The sequence below is a fragment of the Phyllobates terribilis genome, unplaced genomic scaffold, assembly GCF_046119375.1.
Source record: "Phyllobates terribilis strain yellow unplaced genomic scaffold, ASM4611937v1 Scaffold_11__3_contigs__length_659146591, whole genome shotgun sequence".
In the NCBI taxonomy this organism is placed as follows: domain Eukaryota; kingdom Metazoa; phylum Chordata; class Amphibia; order Anura; family Dendrobatidae; genus Phyllobates; species Phyllobates terribilis.
Window position 1 is genome coordinate 345,948,075 of NW_027362771.1, and position 19,988 is coordinate 345,968,062.

The window sequence follows — 19,988 nt, forward strand, 5'->3', positions numbered from 1 at the left end:
ATTCTTCCAAATTGGTCCTCCACTTGTTGACAGCAGCGAGATGCATGATTGCTCTTTGCTGGAAAAGGAACTCACCACCTTCAAGACAAGAGTACTACGCTAGGGTCTGTGATGTGAGGAGGATGGAGTCCTTGACTGCAAGTCTTAATGCAAAGATGGACCTGTTCGAGACAGTATGGGCCCCATGGGACTACTATTGGGCGCAGCGTAGTGAATGATCAACTGCTTCTTGATCTTTTGTCTATATCGTTCTTCCTTTCCTTTCCTTCTCTCTGTGTTGTCTGTGTTTTGTTTTTTTCCTTTGCGTTTCATGGACTGTTATTTAAAATGGATGTCATATCAGATATTTGAATTTGAAAGCTTTAAAGTGATCTCTAATGGGCCGGCTTGTTGGAGGCCTAAGTGTTTTCTCTGATATGAAAATGTGAATGACTTTTCTGTGTTCTATGTTTGCTAAAATATGTGAAAAATTTTAATAAAAATTACAGTTATAAAAAAAAAAAAAAAAATGAATGGCGTACAAAGAATAACATCGACGGAAAAATAAAAAAGTTATGGCTCTTGGAAGAAGGGGGAAAAATTGGCTGCAGAGCGAAGGGGTTACAGTGAGATAATACAAAAGCATTTACTTGAGATATATTATCAAAAAGATTCAATGCGAGATTCATCAAGATGACCCCAAAGGTGCATTCAAGACAATGGGTTCTGTGAGGTTTCCATCATGGCATTCAAAATATGTTGGTGCTACAGAAATAAAAATTGTTATTATTATTACTATGGCATCTATCATTTTCCTGGGAAAAAAAATGCAATTTCATCCAGCTTTTTTTCGAGAGAATCTGCATGGAGCCTCCAGTGTTGATTTGACCCTTGCGTTATTTTTCTACCAATTATTCGTAACTTCCAACTATACACATTAAAATAGCAAAACTAATAAAATATTCCTGTGATTATACGTGTACAACCTTTTAATTCATTTTGGATATTTACCTTTGTGGCCTCCATTTGACTTTTAACATGATGGATTTCCACCACTCTCACTTCATTCTGCTTCTGAAGCTCCTTTATCTTCTGATCTTTCAATGTTAGATCTAAAATAGGATAATTACAATGAAAAAATTCATGAAAAGATTTTCTGCATTGACATGGCCCTTTATCTCTGTGTGCAGACGTTTTATGCGGTATGATCTAGGTCAAGTATTTCTAATGACATCTGGAGAGCTCCGAAGATGGTATGGTGGTAATGGCATATTAGACTACTGTAATATAAAGTTAACCACATTTACAGTGATGCTTGAAAATTTTTGATTAAGACCATCTGTCGAAAAATGTTGGCTTAAGCACTGCGTAACTTTCTGTTTGGATTGAAAATGCTATTTTTGCATAATAAAGTTTGGAAATTGGATACCACTTTGCTAGAAAAACTTTTTCTTCTATGTTGATTACTGGTCACAGGACGGTGTCCGTGCGAGTGAGTACCTAAAGGGACAGATTTATACTACTGACTGGGGAGCTGCTTCATTTCTTTCTGCATAAATTTGACCTAAAACTACATCAGATTTTCACATAAGTAATAAACTTAGATAAAGAGAACCAAATCAAACAAATGAGTCAAAAATATTAGACTTTGTCATTTCTTTGAATGACGAAAAGGATACAAAATCACATGTCTGTTAGTGTCAAAAGTTTGTGAACCTTTGCTTTCAGTATCTGGTGTGACCCCTTGTACAACTTTTGAGTATATTTAAAAAGTCTCAATTGAGGAATCAGTTGAAAATATCTGGAATTGCTAAACTCCGACCACAAAGTGGGAAAAAAAACGAAAACAGGTGAGCACTGAGCACACATAAGATAGACGTAAAAATGGAGACAAATAGAATAATCATAGAATCATAGAATGGTAGAGTTGGAAGGGACCTCCTGGGTCATCTGGTCCAACCCCCTGCTCAAAGCAGGATTCACTAGATCATCTCAGACAGATGTCTGTCCAGCCTCTGTTTGAAGACGTCCATTGAAGGGGAACTCACCACCTCTCGTGGCAGCCTGTTCCACTCATTAATCACCCTAACTGTCAAAAAGTTTTTTCTAATATCTAATCTGTGTCTCCTCCCATTTAGTTTCATCCCATTGCTTCTAGTCTTTCCTTGTGCAAATGAGAATAAAGATGATCCTTCTACAATGTGACAGCCCTTGACATATTTGTAGACAGCTATTAAGTCTCCTCTCAGTCTTCTTTTTTGCAAGCTAAACATTCCCAAATCCTGCAACCGTTCCTCATAGGACATGGTTTGCAGACCAGTCACCATTCTGGTCGCTCTTCTCTGAACTTGCTCCAGTTTGTCTATGTCTTTTTTAAAATGTGGTGCCCAAAACTGTACACAGTATTCCAGATGAGGTCTGACCAAAGAGGAGTAAAGACCGATAATGACTTCACGTGATCTGAATAATGAATTGGTGCGAACAAAAAAAAGGAGCAAAACACACAAAGCTAGACAAAAAAACCTTTGACTTGCTTGTTCCTAAACTTTAGGCCTGATTCATTAATGTCTGTGTTGCTCCTGCCAGTCTAGATGAGGAAATGTGCTGGAGTCAGAGGCTCCTCATTCATGTATGTACGCCTCTTCATAAACAGGATCATTGGATGAGTGTTGTGCACCTCCGTGTGTACCTCTCCGGAAATCTTTCTCCAGTCACTGCTGGAGTAAGATTTGTGGTGTAGCGAACACTTCTATTTGTCATGAATTTGATGAGCGGTGGTCATCACACCCCTGTCCCACCCCAGCTCCACCCACTCTGTTGCAGCTGGGCTTAAAATGATGTAACAAAGTCAAAAGTCGCAAAGAATACTGGTGTAAAAGCTTTGATGAATCATGCTCTTTAACTTTATTCTACTTTAATTATTCTTATATACAGCGACTTGTGTGCTTTGGTTGTTTTTTTGCTACATTACCCATGTTCACTTGAAATTCAGATCTTGAACAAATGTCCTGACATTTTCCTTTAGGATTTACTGGTATACAGTGCATTGTGAAAGAATTTGGCCCCCTTGAACGTTTCTACCTTTTGCCACATTTCTGGCTTCAAACATAAAGATATAAAATTCAAATTTTTTTGGGAAGAATCAACAACAAGTGGGACACAATCGTGAAGTGGAACGAAATTTATTGGATATTTTAAACTTTTGTAACAAATTAAAAACTGAAAAGTGGGGCGCGCAATATTATTCGGCCCCTTTACTTTCAGTACAGCAAATTCACTCCAGAAGTTCAGTGAGGATCTCTGAATGATCCAATGTTGTCCTAAATGACTGGTAATGATAAATAGAATCCACCTGTGTGTAATCAAGAATCGTATAAATGCACCTGCTCTGTGATAGTCTCAGGGTTAAGTTTCAAGTGCAGAGAGCATCATGAAGACCAAGGAACACACCAGGCAGGTCAGAGATACTGTTGTGGCAAAGTCTAAAGCTGGATTTGGATACAAAAAGATTTCCCAAGTTTTAAACATCTCAAGGAGCACTGTGCAAGCGATCATATTGAAATGGAAGGAGTATCAGACCACTGCAAATCTACCAAGACCCGGCCGTCCCTCTAAACTTTCATTTCGAACAAGGAGAAGACTGATCAGAGATGCAGCCAAAAGGCCCAAGATCACTCTGTATGAATTGCAGAGATCTACAGCTGAGGTGGGAGAGTCTGTCCATAGGACAACAATCAGTCGTACACTGCACAAATCTGGCCTTTATGGAAGAGTGGCAAGAAGAAAGCCATTTCTCAAAGATATCCATAAAAAGTCTCATTTGAAGTTTGCCACAAGCCGCCTGGGAGACACACCAAACATGTGAAATAAGGTGCTCTGCTCAGATGAAACCAAAATCAAACTTTTTGGCCACAATGCAAAACGATATGTTTGGCGTAAAAGCAACACAGCTCATCACCCTCAAAACACCATCCCCAATGTCAAATATGGTGGTGGCAGCATCATGGTTTGGGCCTGCTTTTCTTCAGCAGGGACAGGGAAGATGGTTAAAATTGATGTGAAGATGGACGGAGCCAAATACAGGACCATTCTGGAAGAAAACCTGTTGGAGTCTGCAAAAGACCTGAGACTGGGACGGAGATTTATCTTCCAACAAGACAATGATGCCAAACATAAAGCAAAATCTACAATGGAATGGTTCAAAAATAAACGTATCCAGGTGTTAGAATAGCCAAGTCAAAGTCCAGACCTGAATCCAATCGAGAATCTGTGCAAAGAGCTGAAAACTGGTGTTCACAAACGCCCTCCATCCAACCTCAATGAGCTCTTGCTGTTTTGCAAGGAAGAATGGGCAAGAATTTCAGCCTCTCGATGTGCAAAACTGATAGAGACATTCCTCAAGCGACTTGCAGCTGTAATCACAGCAAAAGGTGGCGCTACAAAGTATTAACTCAAGGGGGCCGAATAATATTGCACGCCCCACTTTTCAGTTTTTAATTTGTTATAAAAGTTTAAAATATCCAATAGATTTCGTTCCACTTCACGATTGTGTCCCACTTGTTGTTGATTCTTCCCAAAAATATTAGAATTTTATATCTTTATGTTTGAAGCCAGAAATGTGGCAAAAGGTAGAAAAGTTCAAGGGGGCCAAATACTTTCACAATGCACTGTAATTCAGAACTCATTGTTTCTTTGATGATGGCAAACCATTCTAGCTCAGATGTATCAAAACAGGCCCAAACCCTGATACTATTACCACCATGTGTCACAGATGGTATGATGTATTTATGCTGTAATGCTGTGTTTTCATCCATCCACAAAACATTGTTCCAATAGCTTTGTGACTTGTCCAAGTGATCTTTGGAAAACTGCAGTTGGGCAGCAATGTTCATTTTGGAGAGCAGTGGCTTTCTCCTTGTCATCCTGCCATGCACACAATGGTTCAGTATTTCCCTGATGGTAGACTCATGAAAATTAACATTAGCTAGCTAAAGTGAGAGAGTCCTTTAGCTGCCTTGAGTTAACCTTGGGTTTCTTTGTGACCTCATGGACTAATATACTCCTTGTTCTTGGGCGTGATCTTTGATGCCTGACTACTTCTAGGGAGGGTAATAATAATCTTGAATTTCCTCCATTTGTACACAATCTGTCTGACTGTGGATTCCTGGACTAAAATGTGTAGAGATGGTTTGGTCACTTTTTCAATCCTAGTGAGCATAAACAATTCTTCTTCTGAGGTCCTCTGAAAGCTATTTTGTTTGTGCCATTGTACACTTCCACAAACATGTTGTGAAGATCCGACTTCAGGTATTTACCTGAGTAGTTAGGACACCACTGCTTGCCCATAATAAAGTAGCAAAAATCTGCTCACCTTCCTGTGTCTGTAACAGCTGCTCAGTCAGTTGGCCAATATCTTGTCTTGCTTGGTTTAGCAATTTCTCCAGCTTCTTCCTGCCCCTGTAGGGCAAAGACCATGTTCAGTAGTATTAGTAGGTATGTAGTCATATGATGTGTATAAATATAAACTTTTGAACACTACTGATCTATGAGCTCTGACATCAGTGTTTGCCTTCAGTGTTACATACCTGTCATCTAGAGGTTTTCTGGAAAATACAAGCAAAGAGACAAGTGTATTAATTTACATCAATACCTATACTGGTTGTTATTGTTGAATGTTATCTGCAGTCCTTCACCTCAATGTGAAATCTCTGTACAGCATTGCACAACTATTCTTATAATGGATTACATATTTAAAGGGAACCTGGCAGGCGATTCAAGCTGCCAAAACCGTGGGCAGCATGAATTGCAGCTTAGCTGCACAATTGCAGCCAGGTATATTATCTCTGAAACATTCTGATATTTCAAAGATAATATACTTTGGAAATCTGTCCAGGCATCATAGAGGGAGATGAGACTAGTGCAGCACCACCCCTTGCTTTCTCCCTCTCTCTAGGTGATTGACAGGTCTCTCTGACAGAGAGAGATGTATCAATCACCTGCTGCGGTAATGAGAAGATCCAGTCGGGGGCGGCACTGGGGTACTTTGCTCTCTGGCTACGGTCCCCGACCAGATCTTCATAGTATTTTATTGCAGTTTGGGCAGCAAGAATTGCCTGACAGGTTCCCTATAAAATGTACCTATGGTGAACTTTGCATTACAAATTGTTGTAAAGCAAAAAGTAACTATAAGAAAAATACCTGTCTTATTCATCTGAAGACCTCTGCTACAGCACATATATTGCAATACAATAAAATATTTTTCACAAGAAGCGCTGGAGCCCATTTTTTATAAGTACTGATTGCTTTAAAAGTTATTATTTTGTACTTATATATGATTATATGCCGCAATGTTAGCTGAACCTCAAGGCGGCCATTTCTGGATGCATCAGCTATTTATATCAATGTGACTGTTATGCTCGCGCTCGGACTGTTTAGCGCAAACGTGGATCGAGGACCCACTGTGTCACGGACCGGACTTACCCCAGAGGGGTGTAACTAAGCCGCTACCTTGGTGTTCGCTGGAGCCTCCATTGGTGAAGTCAGGTTTGTGCGGCAGGTAGCTGCCAGATACCACTACAGGGCGGTGTCCAGCAGTAGCAGCTAACCCCTAAGGGGATAGGGAGCTGTAACGACAGGTGTTGGCAGGAATGGCAGGGATGCAGGGGGGTGCAGCAGGTATGCTGACCACAGGCACTCTGTGTGACTGCAGACTTGTCAATCCACACATTAGGAATCTCCGGGGTCTTGAGCATGCGGTCCTGTGACCACAAGTATACTATATGCATACTCCGACTAGACAAGTGTGGCCTCGTTCAATACAAGTGAATTGAGCGAGGCTGCGCATGTCTAGTCGGAATGTGGCAAGGAATATGCATATCTTGTGGTCAAATTTACCCACCTGCTCCCGGCACCAGAAAATCCTGACAGCGCGTGCTGTGAAGATTCTCAAGTCTCCAGTCACATACAGTGACTGCAAACTTTAGTGCCAAACCTGGACATCCCCTTTAAGGTATAAAAAGAAAAAATAGCTCACCGGTAAGGGCGTGTAGATCCCAATGCAGACCAGAGTCTCGCATGGATCATGGCAGAGCAGCCACAACATGAACAGGCAAAGAGCAGAAGGATCCAGTGTTGCAGGCTGTTAGTCATAGTCACATGCCTAAGACGAAAGTCGAAACGCATAGGCTACATTTCTAAGTACCTGTACTCATTAGCACCAAGTGTGCTAACATGTGGACTAAATTTGCTCTTTTAATGGCTCAAATAAAAGGTATATTTTATTAATACAAGACTAACAGCCGGCACCGCTGGATCCTTCCACTCTTTGCCTATCCCTTTTAAGGTGTTTTATGTCAGAATTCTGCCGTAAAACACCTTGGAATTTGTGTAAAAATGACTTTTGGCATTGTCACTCCAGTCCTGGCTAACTTCACCAAAACAGGCAGAGCTAGGGCTGGAATAATTCAATAAAAGTTTTGATTAACTAACCCCAGAAACGAACTCAAGTTCCTGATTGGAGTAACATTTCTGGCGGAGGCACACAGCAGTTTTGAGGTGCACTTAAAATATTAAGTGGCGTGTCCCTCTAAATGAACTAGGCACATCTTATTCAGAACGTCCCTCATTAAGACTGTCATTTTATTAATGCTTATTAATGCTTAATAAATTGGCCCATTAGTTCCTCGTCAGCTTTTTAAAGTACGGTATGTTTCAGAGTAACACATACACGGCTACAATAAAGCAGCCATACACTGATTCATGTGCCCGTGATTTGAGCAGCATGAGTTTCATGTGAGGTTCAATTTAAGGAGCATTTTTAACCAATGTGGAATATATCTGATGACAGGTTCCCTTTAAACCAGGGGTTTCAAAGTTCAGCTAGGTAAATAGGCCACACATAGAAAAAAATTAACGTAGACGGGCCGCATTCTTTACGGGATGAGATTACATTTTCAGTTATACCATTTTTTTTTTCAATGCAACTTTTTGATCACTTTTTATTACATTTTTTTGTGTCTGCATAATAAAAAAGCTACAATTTTGGTGTATTTTTTATGGTGTTCATCATAAGGGTTATGGTACAGTTTTATAACTTGAGTTGTTCCGAACACAGCAATACTAAACGTGTACTTTTTTGTTTGCTTTCATTTTTTCAACAGCATTTTTAGTGGCAAAATATTTTTCAGTGTTTTTTTTCATACTTTATTTTTACAATTTTTTTCTTTCTTTTAGCCCTCCAGTTGGCGCTACAACAGTATTGTCCCCTAACTTGCCCCCATTTGCCCCTATAAACCTATATTTTTTTTTTATGTTTCCCATCCTGGCCCAACCTGAAATGATCTCACACCCTGCCGCTCTTCACAGACGCAGTAAAAAAAAATATTCTACTTTTCTATGTAATTTGAAACAATAAAGCTATTATTTTATACAATTGCTGTAATTCTTGTAGGTTTTACAAAGGAGATTACTCCACAATAAATACATTGCTTGTACATTTTATTTATGGCCTGAAGTCTCACAAATAGTCACATTTTGTATACTTTATCATAACATTATGTTCACGGAGACTAAAAATAATTTGTAAACAACTAAATACAAATTATTTTATATAAAATAACCCAGATACCAATAATTACCAATATTGTACAAAACAGTTGCCTACCGCCCCCTAGACGACTACACATTTACCTCTTAGCCTGTGTCCCTGCAGATACTGCGTGACTCAGATGGCTCATAACGACTTTATGAAGTTCAGTGAGACGAGACATGGCGGATTCTGCAGATCTCACTGCTCCAGTCACCTGTTAACAGTTCAATAGAAGCTAGTAATTACTGTATTTTTTGGACTAAAAAAACACAGCTAAAATGCAATGTGTGAACATAGACTACGACAAGCTTTTCAGCAAAAAAAAAATAAAAAATGTAAAAAAGTGCCTGCGTCTTATAGTCTGGAGACAGCTTCAATGGAGAAAGTGAGGTAAGCTGCTACCAGAATACCACTGCTGGTGATCTTCAGGCATTTAGATTCAATATGGCCGATTGGCGTCCTCTATACTGCCATAAAGTGCCCACTGTATGTACATACCTGGTCCGAAAAGGAATGATGTTCTTTTAAGGATTGTTGAAGAATAAAAAGATTTTAAGAAAAATGTCAAAATAAGGGTTCCTCCGCTGGACATTTTGCTTTGGTTCCAAGCATTTGCAAGAGGGTGTGCCTCCTTCATTTCCGTGCGGATCTCTGGCAGATGATCGGACCAAGGAGAAACTACGATCTGGGTAAGCTGGCTACTATTGACTTTTTGCATGAATCTCTCCAGTGTTTGCTGGAGCATGCCAAGGAGTCGCTTTTCAATGCAAGTCTATAACAGCCTGATTCTGGCTTTCGTACGTAGACGTGCATTGAGAGCTTGTGACCGTTATCTCTGACTTGTGGTCACAAGATGGAGGAGTGAGACTGGAGAGGCGCCAGGAAGAGCTGAAGACAGAGAGTAGTGAGTATAATATTAAGTGCAGGGATCTTACGTTAGTAGGGCCACAATTAAAAACAGCTGGAGTGGTGCTTTAGGGCGCAGACAGATGGCCGCATTTCTTGTACGAGGATCAGATCGCAATCCTCGGACTGGCCGGCACCTCTCCTGACCTAAGCTTTACATCGTGATGTATTTCTATACAGCTGTCACGCTCAGGTCAGGGGGGTAGCGATTCAATCCAATCTGTCTGCGTCCTTAAGCCCCCGTCTCACATAGCGAGATAGCTAACGAGATCGCTGCTGTGTCACGGTTTTGGTGACGCAACAGCGACCTCACCAGTGATGTCGCTATGTGTGACACTTTGCAGCGATCAGGCCCCTGCTGTGAGGTCGCTGATCGCTGCAGAATGTCCTGGACCTTTTTTTGGTCGTTGCCCTCCCACTGGTCAGCACACATCGGGAGCAGCGATCAGGCTGGTAACCATGATAAACATCGGGTTACTAGGGGCACACGCGCTGTTATCATGGTTATGAGCCTGCTAAAGTGAGCGGTAACCTCCCGCTCACCGTAGCAGAGTGGTAACCATGATAAACAGCGGGTTACCAGGTACGCGTGTGCCCCTAGTAACCCGATGTTTACCATGGTTACCAGCCTGCTCCTGCTTCAGCAGGCTGGTAACCAGGAGCAGGACATCGTGGAAAGATTCTTTCCACGATGTCGCTGCTCCCCTGATCGTTGGTGAGCCAGCCTGTTTGACAGCTCACCAGCGACCACATAGCGACGCAGCAATGATCCCTGACAGGTCGTATCGTTGTCGGGATCGTTGCAGCGTCGCTAAGTGTGACGGGGCCTTAAATCTAATGTGCATAGTACTTTTAGTGCTGTTCTTTTACCTGAATCAATAGCTCACCTGAAATGCTGTCTCATCCAAATTCACACAAGGTTGTCTGAGAGATTGGTCTTCTTCCAATTCATTTATGTTGGAATAAATACTGAAAAACTAGACAGATTGTATGCTTACAGAGGCGCACTTACATATTTATCAGAATGTTAAACTCTGGTAATCATCCTAAGCAAACGTGGTCATTTCAGTTTGTCTGTTTGTCCTGCTTGTGCCATGAAGAAACACTACAGATACTTCTTTTGAAGGAGATTATGACATACACAAAAGAATTTAGCACTTCTTAAAGTTATGTTCCTTTGGAATAAAGATGCAAATTTTCCTTATATCCAACTGGGTGTATACCACAAAACCTCTCTGAGGGCGTTTGTTCTCCTCTGTGACACAAGTTCTGTGATATTCATTCAGAAAAAAATTGCATCTTTATTACCGGGGGGGGGGGGGGCATCACTTTGGATCAAAGGAGGAGGGGGTCACAGAAGGAAAAAAAGAAAAACTGTTCCAAAATAGTGGAACAGTGGCATTTGGAAAAGGTACTTAGTTTAAATAAAAAAATTCCAGTGAAAGGTTCTCTCTAAATGAGGTTTTTATGCTAAAGGGGTCGGCCACTTTCTCTTGTTAGTGCATCTTTCCTCACATGTTGACCAGCACTTCTTTCCATAATGTGGCTGCTGGCGGAGGAGCATGTGACCAGACCATCAGCCTTCTCCAATAGAAAGGTAGCTTTCCCGTGTGAGGTGCTTTATAATTGGAGGAAGCTGACGGACAGGCCTGGTCACATGACCCTCCACCTGCAGCCATCTTATGTACAGAAGTGCTGAACAGTGTGTGACGAAGTTTCACTATGTATTTTTTTTTCAATTTTTTATGTTTTTTTTTTCATATCACTGTCTATATTAAAAACAAAATCAGAAATCTTGCAATTTTCACTCTGTCCTCTAAGCCTTATGCTAGAATCAAATGTCCTGTACTAGTACAGAAGACTATTCAGCAGTGTCATTATCATCACATACAGGATTACAATGAAAGATAACACCTCTATATATAGTAGATAACATGGCCATCCTACGGGGCCAGACTCGAGGTGGGCTGCCCATCCCAAGGGGCCAGACCCGAGGCGGGCGGCCCAACACACCAAAAACGGGGCTAGACCTGAAACGGCCTGCCCAGACATGGGGCCTGACCCGCGGCAGGCGGCCCAATACACCACACACTGGGCCAGATGTGAGGCGGGCGGCCCAACACACCACACACGGAGCCAGACCCGAGGTGGGAGGCCCAACACACCACGCCAGACACGGGCCAAGACCCGAGGCGGGCTGACCAACCCACGGGTGCAGACCCGAGGCGGGCTGACCAACTCACGGGGCCAGACCCGAGGCGGGCTGCACTTCTCCAGAGTGCCAGACCCGAGGCGGGCTGCACAACCTCCGGGGCCAGACCCAATGTGGGCTGCCCAACCCACGGGTCCAGATCTGAGGTGGGCTGCCCAACCCACGGGGCCAGACCCGAGGGCGGGCAGCCCAACCCACGGGGTAATACCCGAGGCGGGCTGCCCATACCACGGGGCCAGACCAGAGGCGGGCTGCCCATCCCACGGGGCAAGACCCGAAGCGGGCGGCCCAACACACCAGAAACGGGGCCAGACCCGAGGCGGACTGCCCAGACATGGTGCCAGGCCCGAGGCAGGTGGCCCAACCCACGGGTGCAGACCTGAGGCGGGCTGACCAACCCACGGGTGCAGACTCGAGGCGGGCTGACCAACCCATGGGTGCAGATTCCAGGCGGGCTGATTATCCCACGGGGCTAGAGCCGAGGCGGGCTGCACATCCCACGGGACCAGACCCGAGGCGGGCTGCACAACCTACAGGGCCAGACCCGATGTGGGCTGCCCAACACATGGGTCCAGATCTGGGTCGGGCTGCCCAACCCACAGGGCCAGACCCGAGGCGGACGGCCCAACCCTGGTGGCCAGACCTGAGGCTGGTGGCCCAACCCACGGGGCCAGACCCGAGGCTGGTGGCTCAACACACCAGACATGGGGCCAGACCTGAGGCGGGTAGCCCAACACACCACACACTGAGCCAGACCCGAGGCGGGAGGCCCAACACACCACAGACGGAGCCAGACACAAGGCGCGAGGCCCAACTCACCAGACATAGGGCCAGACCCGAGACGGGCGGCTCAACACACGAGACACAGTGCCAGACCCGAGGTGGGTGGCCCAACACACCAGAAACGGACCCAGACCCGAGGCGGGTGGCCCAACACATCAGAAACAGGCCCAGACCCGAGGCAGGAGGCCCATCCACAGGTGCAGACCCGAGGCAGGCTGCCCAACCCACGGGGCCAGACCCGAGGTGGGCTGCCCAACCCATGGGGCCAGACCCAAGGCGGGCTGCCCAACCCATGGGGCCAGACCCGAGGCGGGCTGCCTAACCCATGGGGCCAGACCCGAGGCGGGCTGCCTAACCCATGGGGCCAGACCCGAGGCGGGCTGCCCATCCCACGGGGCCAGAACCAAGGCGGGCTGCCCATCCCACAGGGCCAGACCCGAGGCAGGCTGCCCATCCCACGGGGCCATACCCGAGGTGGGCTGCCCATCCCACGGGGCCAGACCAGAGGCGGGCTGCCCATCCCACGGGGCCAGACCCGAGGCGGGCTGCCCATCCCACGGGGCCAGACCAGAGGCGGGCTGCCCATCCCACGGGGCCAGAACCGAGGCGGGCTTCCCATCCCACGGGGCCAGAGCTGAGGCGGGCTGCCCATCCTACGGGGCCAGAGCCGAGGCAGGCTGCCCATCCTACGGGGCCAGACCCGAGGCGGGCTGCCCATCCTTCGGGGCCAGACCCGAGGCTGGTGGCTCAACACACCAGACATGGGGTCAGACCCGATGCGAGTAGCCCAACACAGGGGCCCACCTGAGGTAGGTGGCCCAACAAACCACACACTGAGCCAGACCCAAGGCGGGCGGCCCAACACGCCAAAAACGGGGCCAGACCCGAGACGGTCAGCCCAGACATGGTGCCCGACCAAATGCAGGCGGCCCAACCCACGGGTGCAGACCCGTGGCGGGCTGACCAACCCACGGGTGCAGACCTGAGGTGGGCTGACCAACCATGGGGCCAGACCCGAAGTGGGCTCCCCATCCCATGGGCCAGATCCGAGGCGGGCTGCACAACGCACGGGACCAGACCTGAGGCGGGCTACCCAACCCACAGGGCCAGACCCGAGGCAGGCTGCCCAACCCACGGGGCCAGACCCGAGGCAGGCTGCCCAACCCACGGGGCCAGACCCGAGGCGGGCTGCCCAACCCATGGGGCCAGACCCGAGGGCGGGCTGCCCAAACCTCGAGGCCAGACCCGAGGCTGGCGGCCCAGCACACGGGGCCAGACCTGAGGTGGACAGCTCAACACACCAGACACAGAGCCAGACCCAAGGTGGGAGGCCAAACACAGGGGGCCAGACCTGAGGCGGGGGGCCCAATACACCACACACTGGGCCAGATGTGAGGCGGGAGGCCCAACACACCACAGATGGGGCCAGACACGAGGCGGGCGGCCCAACACACCACACCTGGGTCCAGACCCGAGGCGGGCAGCCCAACTCACCAGACATGGGGCCAGACCCAAGGCGGGTGGCCCAACACACCAGAAACGGGCCGAGACCCGAGGAGGGCTGCCCATCCCACGGGACCAGACCCAAGGCAGGCTGCCCATCACACGGGGCCAGACCCGAGGTGGGCTGCCCATCCTACGGGGCCAGACTTGAGGTGGGCTGCTCATCCCAAGGGGCCAGACCCGAGGCGGGCTGCTCATCCCAAGGGGCCAGACCCGAGGTGGGCTGCCCATCCCACGGGGCCAGACCCGAGGCGGGCGGCCCAACACACCAAAAATGGGGCCAGATCCGAAACGGCCTGCCCAGACATGGGGCCCGACCCGAGGCAGGCGGACAAACCCATGGGTGCAGACCCGAGGCAGGCTGACCAACTCATGGGGCCAGACCCGAGTCGGGCTGCCCTTCTCCAGAGTGCCAGACCCGAGGCGGGCTGCACAACCTCCGGGGCCAGACCCGATGTGGGCTGCCCAACCCACAGTTCCTGATCTGAGGCGGGCTGCCCATCCCATGGGGCCAGACCCGAGGCAGGCTGTAAAACCCACGGGGCCAGACCCGAGGCGGGCTGTAAAACCCACGAGGCAAGACCCAAGGCGGGCGACCCAACACACCAGAAACGGGGCCAGACCTGAGGCGGCCTGCCCAGACATGGTGCCAGGCCCAAGGCAGGTGGCCCAACCCACGGATGCAGACCCGAGGCGGGCTGACCAACCCATGGGTGCAGACTTGAGGTGGGCTGACCATCCCACGGGGCTAGACCCGAGGCGGGCTGCACATCCCACGGGGCCAGACCCGAGGTGGGCTGCCCAACCTACAGGGCCAGACCCAACGTGGGCTGCCCAACACAAGAGTCCAGATCTGGGGCGGGCCACCAAACTAACGGGGCCAGACCCAAGGCGGGCTGCACAACCCACGGGGCCAGACCCAAGGCGGGCTTCCCACCTCACGTGGGGCCAGACCCGAGGTGGGCTTCCCATCTCACGGGGCCAGACCCGAGGAGGGCTGCCCATTCCACGGGGCCAGACCCGAGGCGAGCGGCCCACCACACAGGGCCAGACCTGAGGCGGGCGACCCAACCCACAGGGCCAGACCCAAGGTGGGCGGCCTAACACACGGGGCTAGACCTGAGGTGGGCGGCCTAACACACGGGGCCAGACCCAAACCAGGCGGCCCAACACATGGAGCCAGACCCAAACCGGGCGGCCGAACTCATGGGGCCAGGCCCGAAGCGGGCGGCCAAACCCACGGGGCCAGGCCCGAGGCGGGCGGCCCAACCCACGGGGCCAGGCCAGAGGCGGCGACCCAACCCTCGGGGCCAGACCCGAGGCGGGTGGCCCAATGCACGGGGCCAGACCTGAGGCGGGCGGCCCAACACACCAGAAACGTGGCCAATCTCGAGGCGGGCGGCCCAACACACGAGGCCAGACCCAAGGCGGGCGGCCCAACACACCACACACTGGGCAAGACCCGAGGTGGGCGTCCCAACACACCACACACGGAGCCAGACCAGAGGCGGGCGGCCCAACCCACGGGTGCAGACCTGAGTCGGGTGGCCCAACACACGGCGCCAAACCCGAGGCGGGCGGCCCAACACACGGGGCCAGACCCGAGGTGGGCGGCCCAACACACGTGACTGAACAACTCCTTTAAAATCCTCAGACAAAATTCACTACTTCTTTGGATGCCATTAGGAGACTTCATTATATTTACTGAAAATAAAAATCACACTGCAAGCAATGGACACCTTGGCATTACCCAGCAGATGCCGATAAGCGTCAACGGCAACTTATCTCTGTGTCAAAAATGTTGAAATTCAGAATGCTGGATCCGTCTCTCCACTGAAATCATCTGATGGTAGAATGTTTGAAGGTCCCCCATACACATGAGGTGATCGGATGTTCCTTCCAAAATCAGTGGGTTCAACCGATCTAATATGTATGTCTTTAGCTTGCAGAATGTATATTGTACATTAGTCTGTAAACTTGTAAACTTGTAAGAGCAGAGTATCCATTGTATTAGATTGTGAGCTCCTATGGGCAGGTTGCAAATCTTCCTTTCCAGGGTCCGCTCTTCTGAGCTTAAAATTACGTACAGCAGGGGTGGACATACCATTGATGCAACCTATGCAGTCGTACAGGGACCCAAGATTCAAAGGGGCCATTACCACCTCCAAATAAGGTGAACTGTGCATTATGGAGAGCTATTGGACTGATGCCCATACACTGTTCTGGCACAGGGGCCCTATCCTGGCTGTATCTGCCCCTGACGTATAAATATACAGCAATACGCAGCAAGACAGACGTGATCAAGGGAAATATCCGATCGCCAGTACTGGGTTCAGGAAGGAATTTTTTTCCCCCCATGAGGGGGTTTCTTTGCCTTCCTCTGGATCTTTGGTTCTAGTGGCTCTGACCAGGTCTGCACTGTCAGCAGCAAGTTCTGTGGTCTCCATCGGGCCGGACCTGAGAGTTATTGTGACCTTTAATTTATTAAAGTGCCAGTAATATTTTCATTACAATGTTGCTTATTGCTATTCCAATTAAAAAACAAAAACGAATAATATATTGTGCTGTGTGTTTTATTTGTGTGCACTTCACCTTACACAGTGACAATGATGAGAGTGATTGCTGACACTCAATATCCCAGAACTAGAACCAGACTTGGCTGCTGATCCGGCATATAATATAGTGTATCATCTGCTATATACAGTGGGGTACGGAAAGTATTCAGACCCCTTTAAATTTTTCACTCTTTGTTTCATTGCAGCCATTTGGTAAATTCTAAAAAGTTCATTTTTTTCTCATTAAAGTACACTCTGCACCCCATCTTGACTGAAAAAAACAGAATTGTGGAAATTTGTGCAAATTTATTAAAAAAGAAAAACTGAAATATCACATGGTCATAAGTATTCAGACCCTTTGCTCAGTATTGAGTAGAAGCACCCTTTCGAGTTAGTACAGCCATGAATCTTCTTGGGAATGATGCAACAAGTTTTTCACACCTGGATTTGGGGATCCTCTGCCATTATTCCTTGCAGATCCTCTCCAGTTCCGTCAGGTTGGATGGTGAACGTTGGTGGACAGCCATTTTCAGGTCTCTCCAGAGATGCTCAATTGTGTTTAGGTCATGGCTCTGGGTGGGCCAGTCAAGAATGGTCACAGTTGTTCTGAAGCCACTTCTTTGTTATTTTAGCTGTGTGCTTAGGGTCATTGTCTTGTTGGAAGGTGAACCTTCAGCCAAGTCTGAGGTCCAGAGCACTCTGGAAGAGGTTTTCATCCAGGATATCTCTGTACTTGGCTACATTCATGTTTCCTTCAATTGCAACCGTCGTCCTGTCCTTGCAGCTGAAAAACACCCCCATAGTATGATGCTGCCACCACCATGTTTCACTGTTGGGATTGTATTGGGCAGGTGATAGGCAGTGCCTGATTTTCTTCACACATACCGCTTAGAATTATCACCAAAACTTCTATTTTCGTCTCATCAGACTAGAGAATCTTATTTCTTATAGTCTGGGAGTCCTTCATGTGTTTTTGAGCAAACTCTATGCAGGCTTTTATATGTCTTGCACTGAGGAGAGGCTTCCGTCGAGCTACTCTGCCATAAAAGCCCGACTGGTGGAGGGCTGCAGTGATAGTTGACTTTGTGGAACTTTCTCCCATCTCCCTACTGCATCTCTGGAGCTCAGCCACAGTGATCTTGGGGTTCTTCTTTACCTCTCTCACCAAGGCTCTTCTCCCACGATTGCTCCGTTTGGCTGGACGGCCAGGTCTAGGAAGACTTCTGGTGGTCCCAAACTTCTTCCATTTAAGGATTATGGAGGCCACTGTGTTCTTAGGAACCTTGAGTAATGCAGAAATTCTTTTGTAACCTTGGCCAGATCTGTGCCTTGCCACAATTCTGTCTCTGAGCTCCTTGGGCAGTTTCTTTGAACTCATGATTCTCATTTGGTCTGACATGCACTGTGAGCTGTGAGGTCTTATATAGACAGGTGTGTGCCTTTCCAAATCAAGTCCTATCAGTCTAATTAAACACAGCTGGACTCCAATGAAGGAGTAAAACCATCTCAAGGAGGATCACAAGGAAATGAACAGCATGTCACTTAAATATGAGTGTCTGAGCATTGGGTCTGAATACTTATGACCATGTAATATTTCAGTTTTTCTTTTTTAATAAATTTGCAAAAATTTCTACATTTGTGGGGTTTTTTTTCAGTCAAGATGGGGTGCAGAGTGTACTTTAATGAGAAAAAAAATAACTTTTTAGAATTTACCAAATGGCTGCAATAAAACAAAGAGTGAAAAATTTAAAGGGGTCTCAATACTTTCCGTACCCGCTGTACATAGCGGCAGCTGCTGCAGGACCAGGGACTATAGGGGGTGCTGTATACACAGAGCAGGTCACATATATCTCCAGCCCAAATTATATCACGAGTGTTATGGAGGTCGTTCTCTATGATGGGGGCACTGATATTGTTTTGGTCCTATATAAACACTACCTGAGAGACTGAAGACCGGATCACAGAGACACAGAATAGAGGAAACAAAGGAAAATAGGAAAATGGCTAAAGAGGTGTCACAGGGTGCAATAAGTAGCCATGTGGCCAGGGACAAAACTAAGACCTCATTCAGAAATTAATACAATGGCTTGTTTACCAATGTAGTGCCGGCGTCCCTGCCCTCTGCTAGGCAGGGACGCTGCTCCCCTCACCGCTCTGCCCCGTGCCCGGCGTCCCTCTCCCGCTCTGCTGTCAGCGCGCGCTCCTTCCCGGCGTCCTCCTCCCGCTCTGCTCTCAGCGCGCGCTCCTTCCCGGCCCCTGTGCTTAGGGCGCGCGCGCTCCCCTCCTCTTAAAGGGGCCGCGCGCGCTGTCCTAAGGAGTCCCCGGCCAATGGCCGGAGGACTTCATCATATATAAGGCACCTCCTCCAAAATGGAGGTGCCCGAGCAATGTTGTTTGCACCTGTGTCTCACCTGTGCTTCAGCCCTCAGGTCCCGTTGCCAGTTACCTGCCAGTTACCTGTCAGATTCCTGCCTGATTACTTGCTACCTGTCTGCTAGTCTGAGGTCCGACGGTCTGCCTTACTACTCCTGTCAGTCTGTCTAAGGACCAGCCTGCCCGCTCACCTGGGAGCGCACCTCAGCTACCTGCCTGCTTGCCTGAGGTCCGACGGTCTGCCTTACAACTCCGGTCAGTCTGTCTATGGACCAGCTTGCCCGCTCACCTGGGAGCGCTTCTCCGCTACCTGCCTGCTTGCCAGCCCGGAGGCTCCGCTGTCACGTGCTGTGACCACCAGCTACTCCAGACTCTTGCCCGCTCACCTGGGAGCGCTTCTCCGCTACCTGCCTGCTTGCCTGCCCGGAGGCTCCGCTGTCATGTGCTGTGACCACCAGCTATTCCTGAGACTCTTGCCCGCTCACCTGGGAGCGCTTCTCCGTTACCTGCCTGCTTGCCTACCTGGAGGCTCCGCCGTCACGTGCTGTGACCACCTGCTATTCCAGAGACTCTCGCTTGCTCACCTGGGAGCACACATTCTTCATCTGCCTTGCTAGCCTACCTGGAGGTTCAGCCATCACAGGTCGTACCTACCCTTTATCCAGAGACTGCCCCGATCACTTGCCGTGTCCTCCTGCCCGTACACCCAGAGACTGTCCTGGTCACCTCCTGTGACTACCTGCCTGGTCGCCACCCGCTCCCTTACAAGGACCGCCCCCTTGTATTGTAGCCCAGAGGTTCCGCCTCCCAGACCCGTTACAGTTTGCTCGGGCCATGGAACCCGGTGGCACCCAAGCTCCCTCGCTCTCGGACCTCTGTCTTGAACTGTCCCGTCAGAGGTCCCAACAGGAGTCCATCCTGGGTCACCTGCGGAATGTCAATACTCGCCTGAACACTCTGTCTGATCCACCAACAACCTCCGCCAGTGCCATATCTTGCAATCCGGCAGCTCCGCTGCCCACTAATACCATGGTATCCTACCCCGGACCCCGGCTTTCTGCACCTCCTCGCTTCGGAGGCGACTCCGTCC

At 48.6% G+C, this 19,988-nt stretch overlaps 1 protein-coding gene across 4 annotated transcripts in view; it reads right to left on the reverse strand.

Moving 5' to 3' along the window:
• Positions 1-19,988, reverse strand: part of LOC141166296 (uncharacterized) — a 125,896-nt gene that overhangs the window by 77,319 nt on the left and 28,589 nt on the right. For 2 of the 4 annotated variants that reach the window (XM_073652847.1, XM_073652846.1), the window contains exons 5-9: positions 10,360-10,449; positions 8,668-8,780; positions 5,565-5,582; positions 5,351-5,436; positions 991-1,091 (exon numbers count right to left, since the gene is read on the reverse strand). In XM_073652847.1, the coding sequence (XP_073508948.1) occupies positions 991-1,091; positions 5,351-5,436; positions 5,565-5,582; positions 8,668-8,780; positions 10,360-10,449 (408 nt within the window). Of the gene's footprint in view, positions 1-990; positions 1,092-5,350; positions 5,437-5,564; positions 5,583-7,012; positions 7,135-8,667; positions 8,781-10,359; positions 10,450-19,988 lie in introns of those variants that run through there. The other 2 variants (XM_073652848.1, XM_073652849.1) reach the window with 2 other exon arrangements.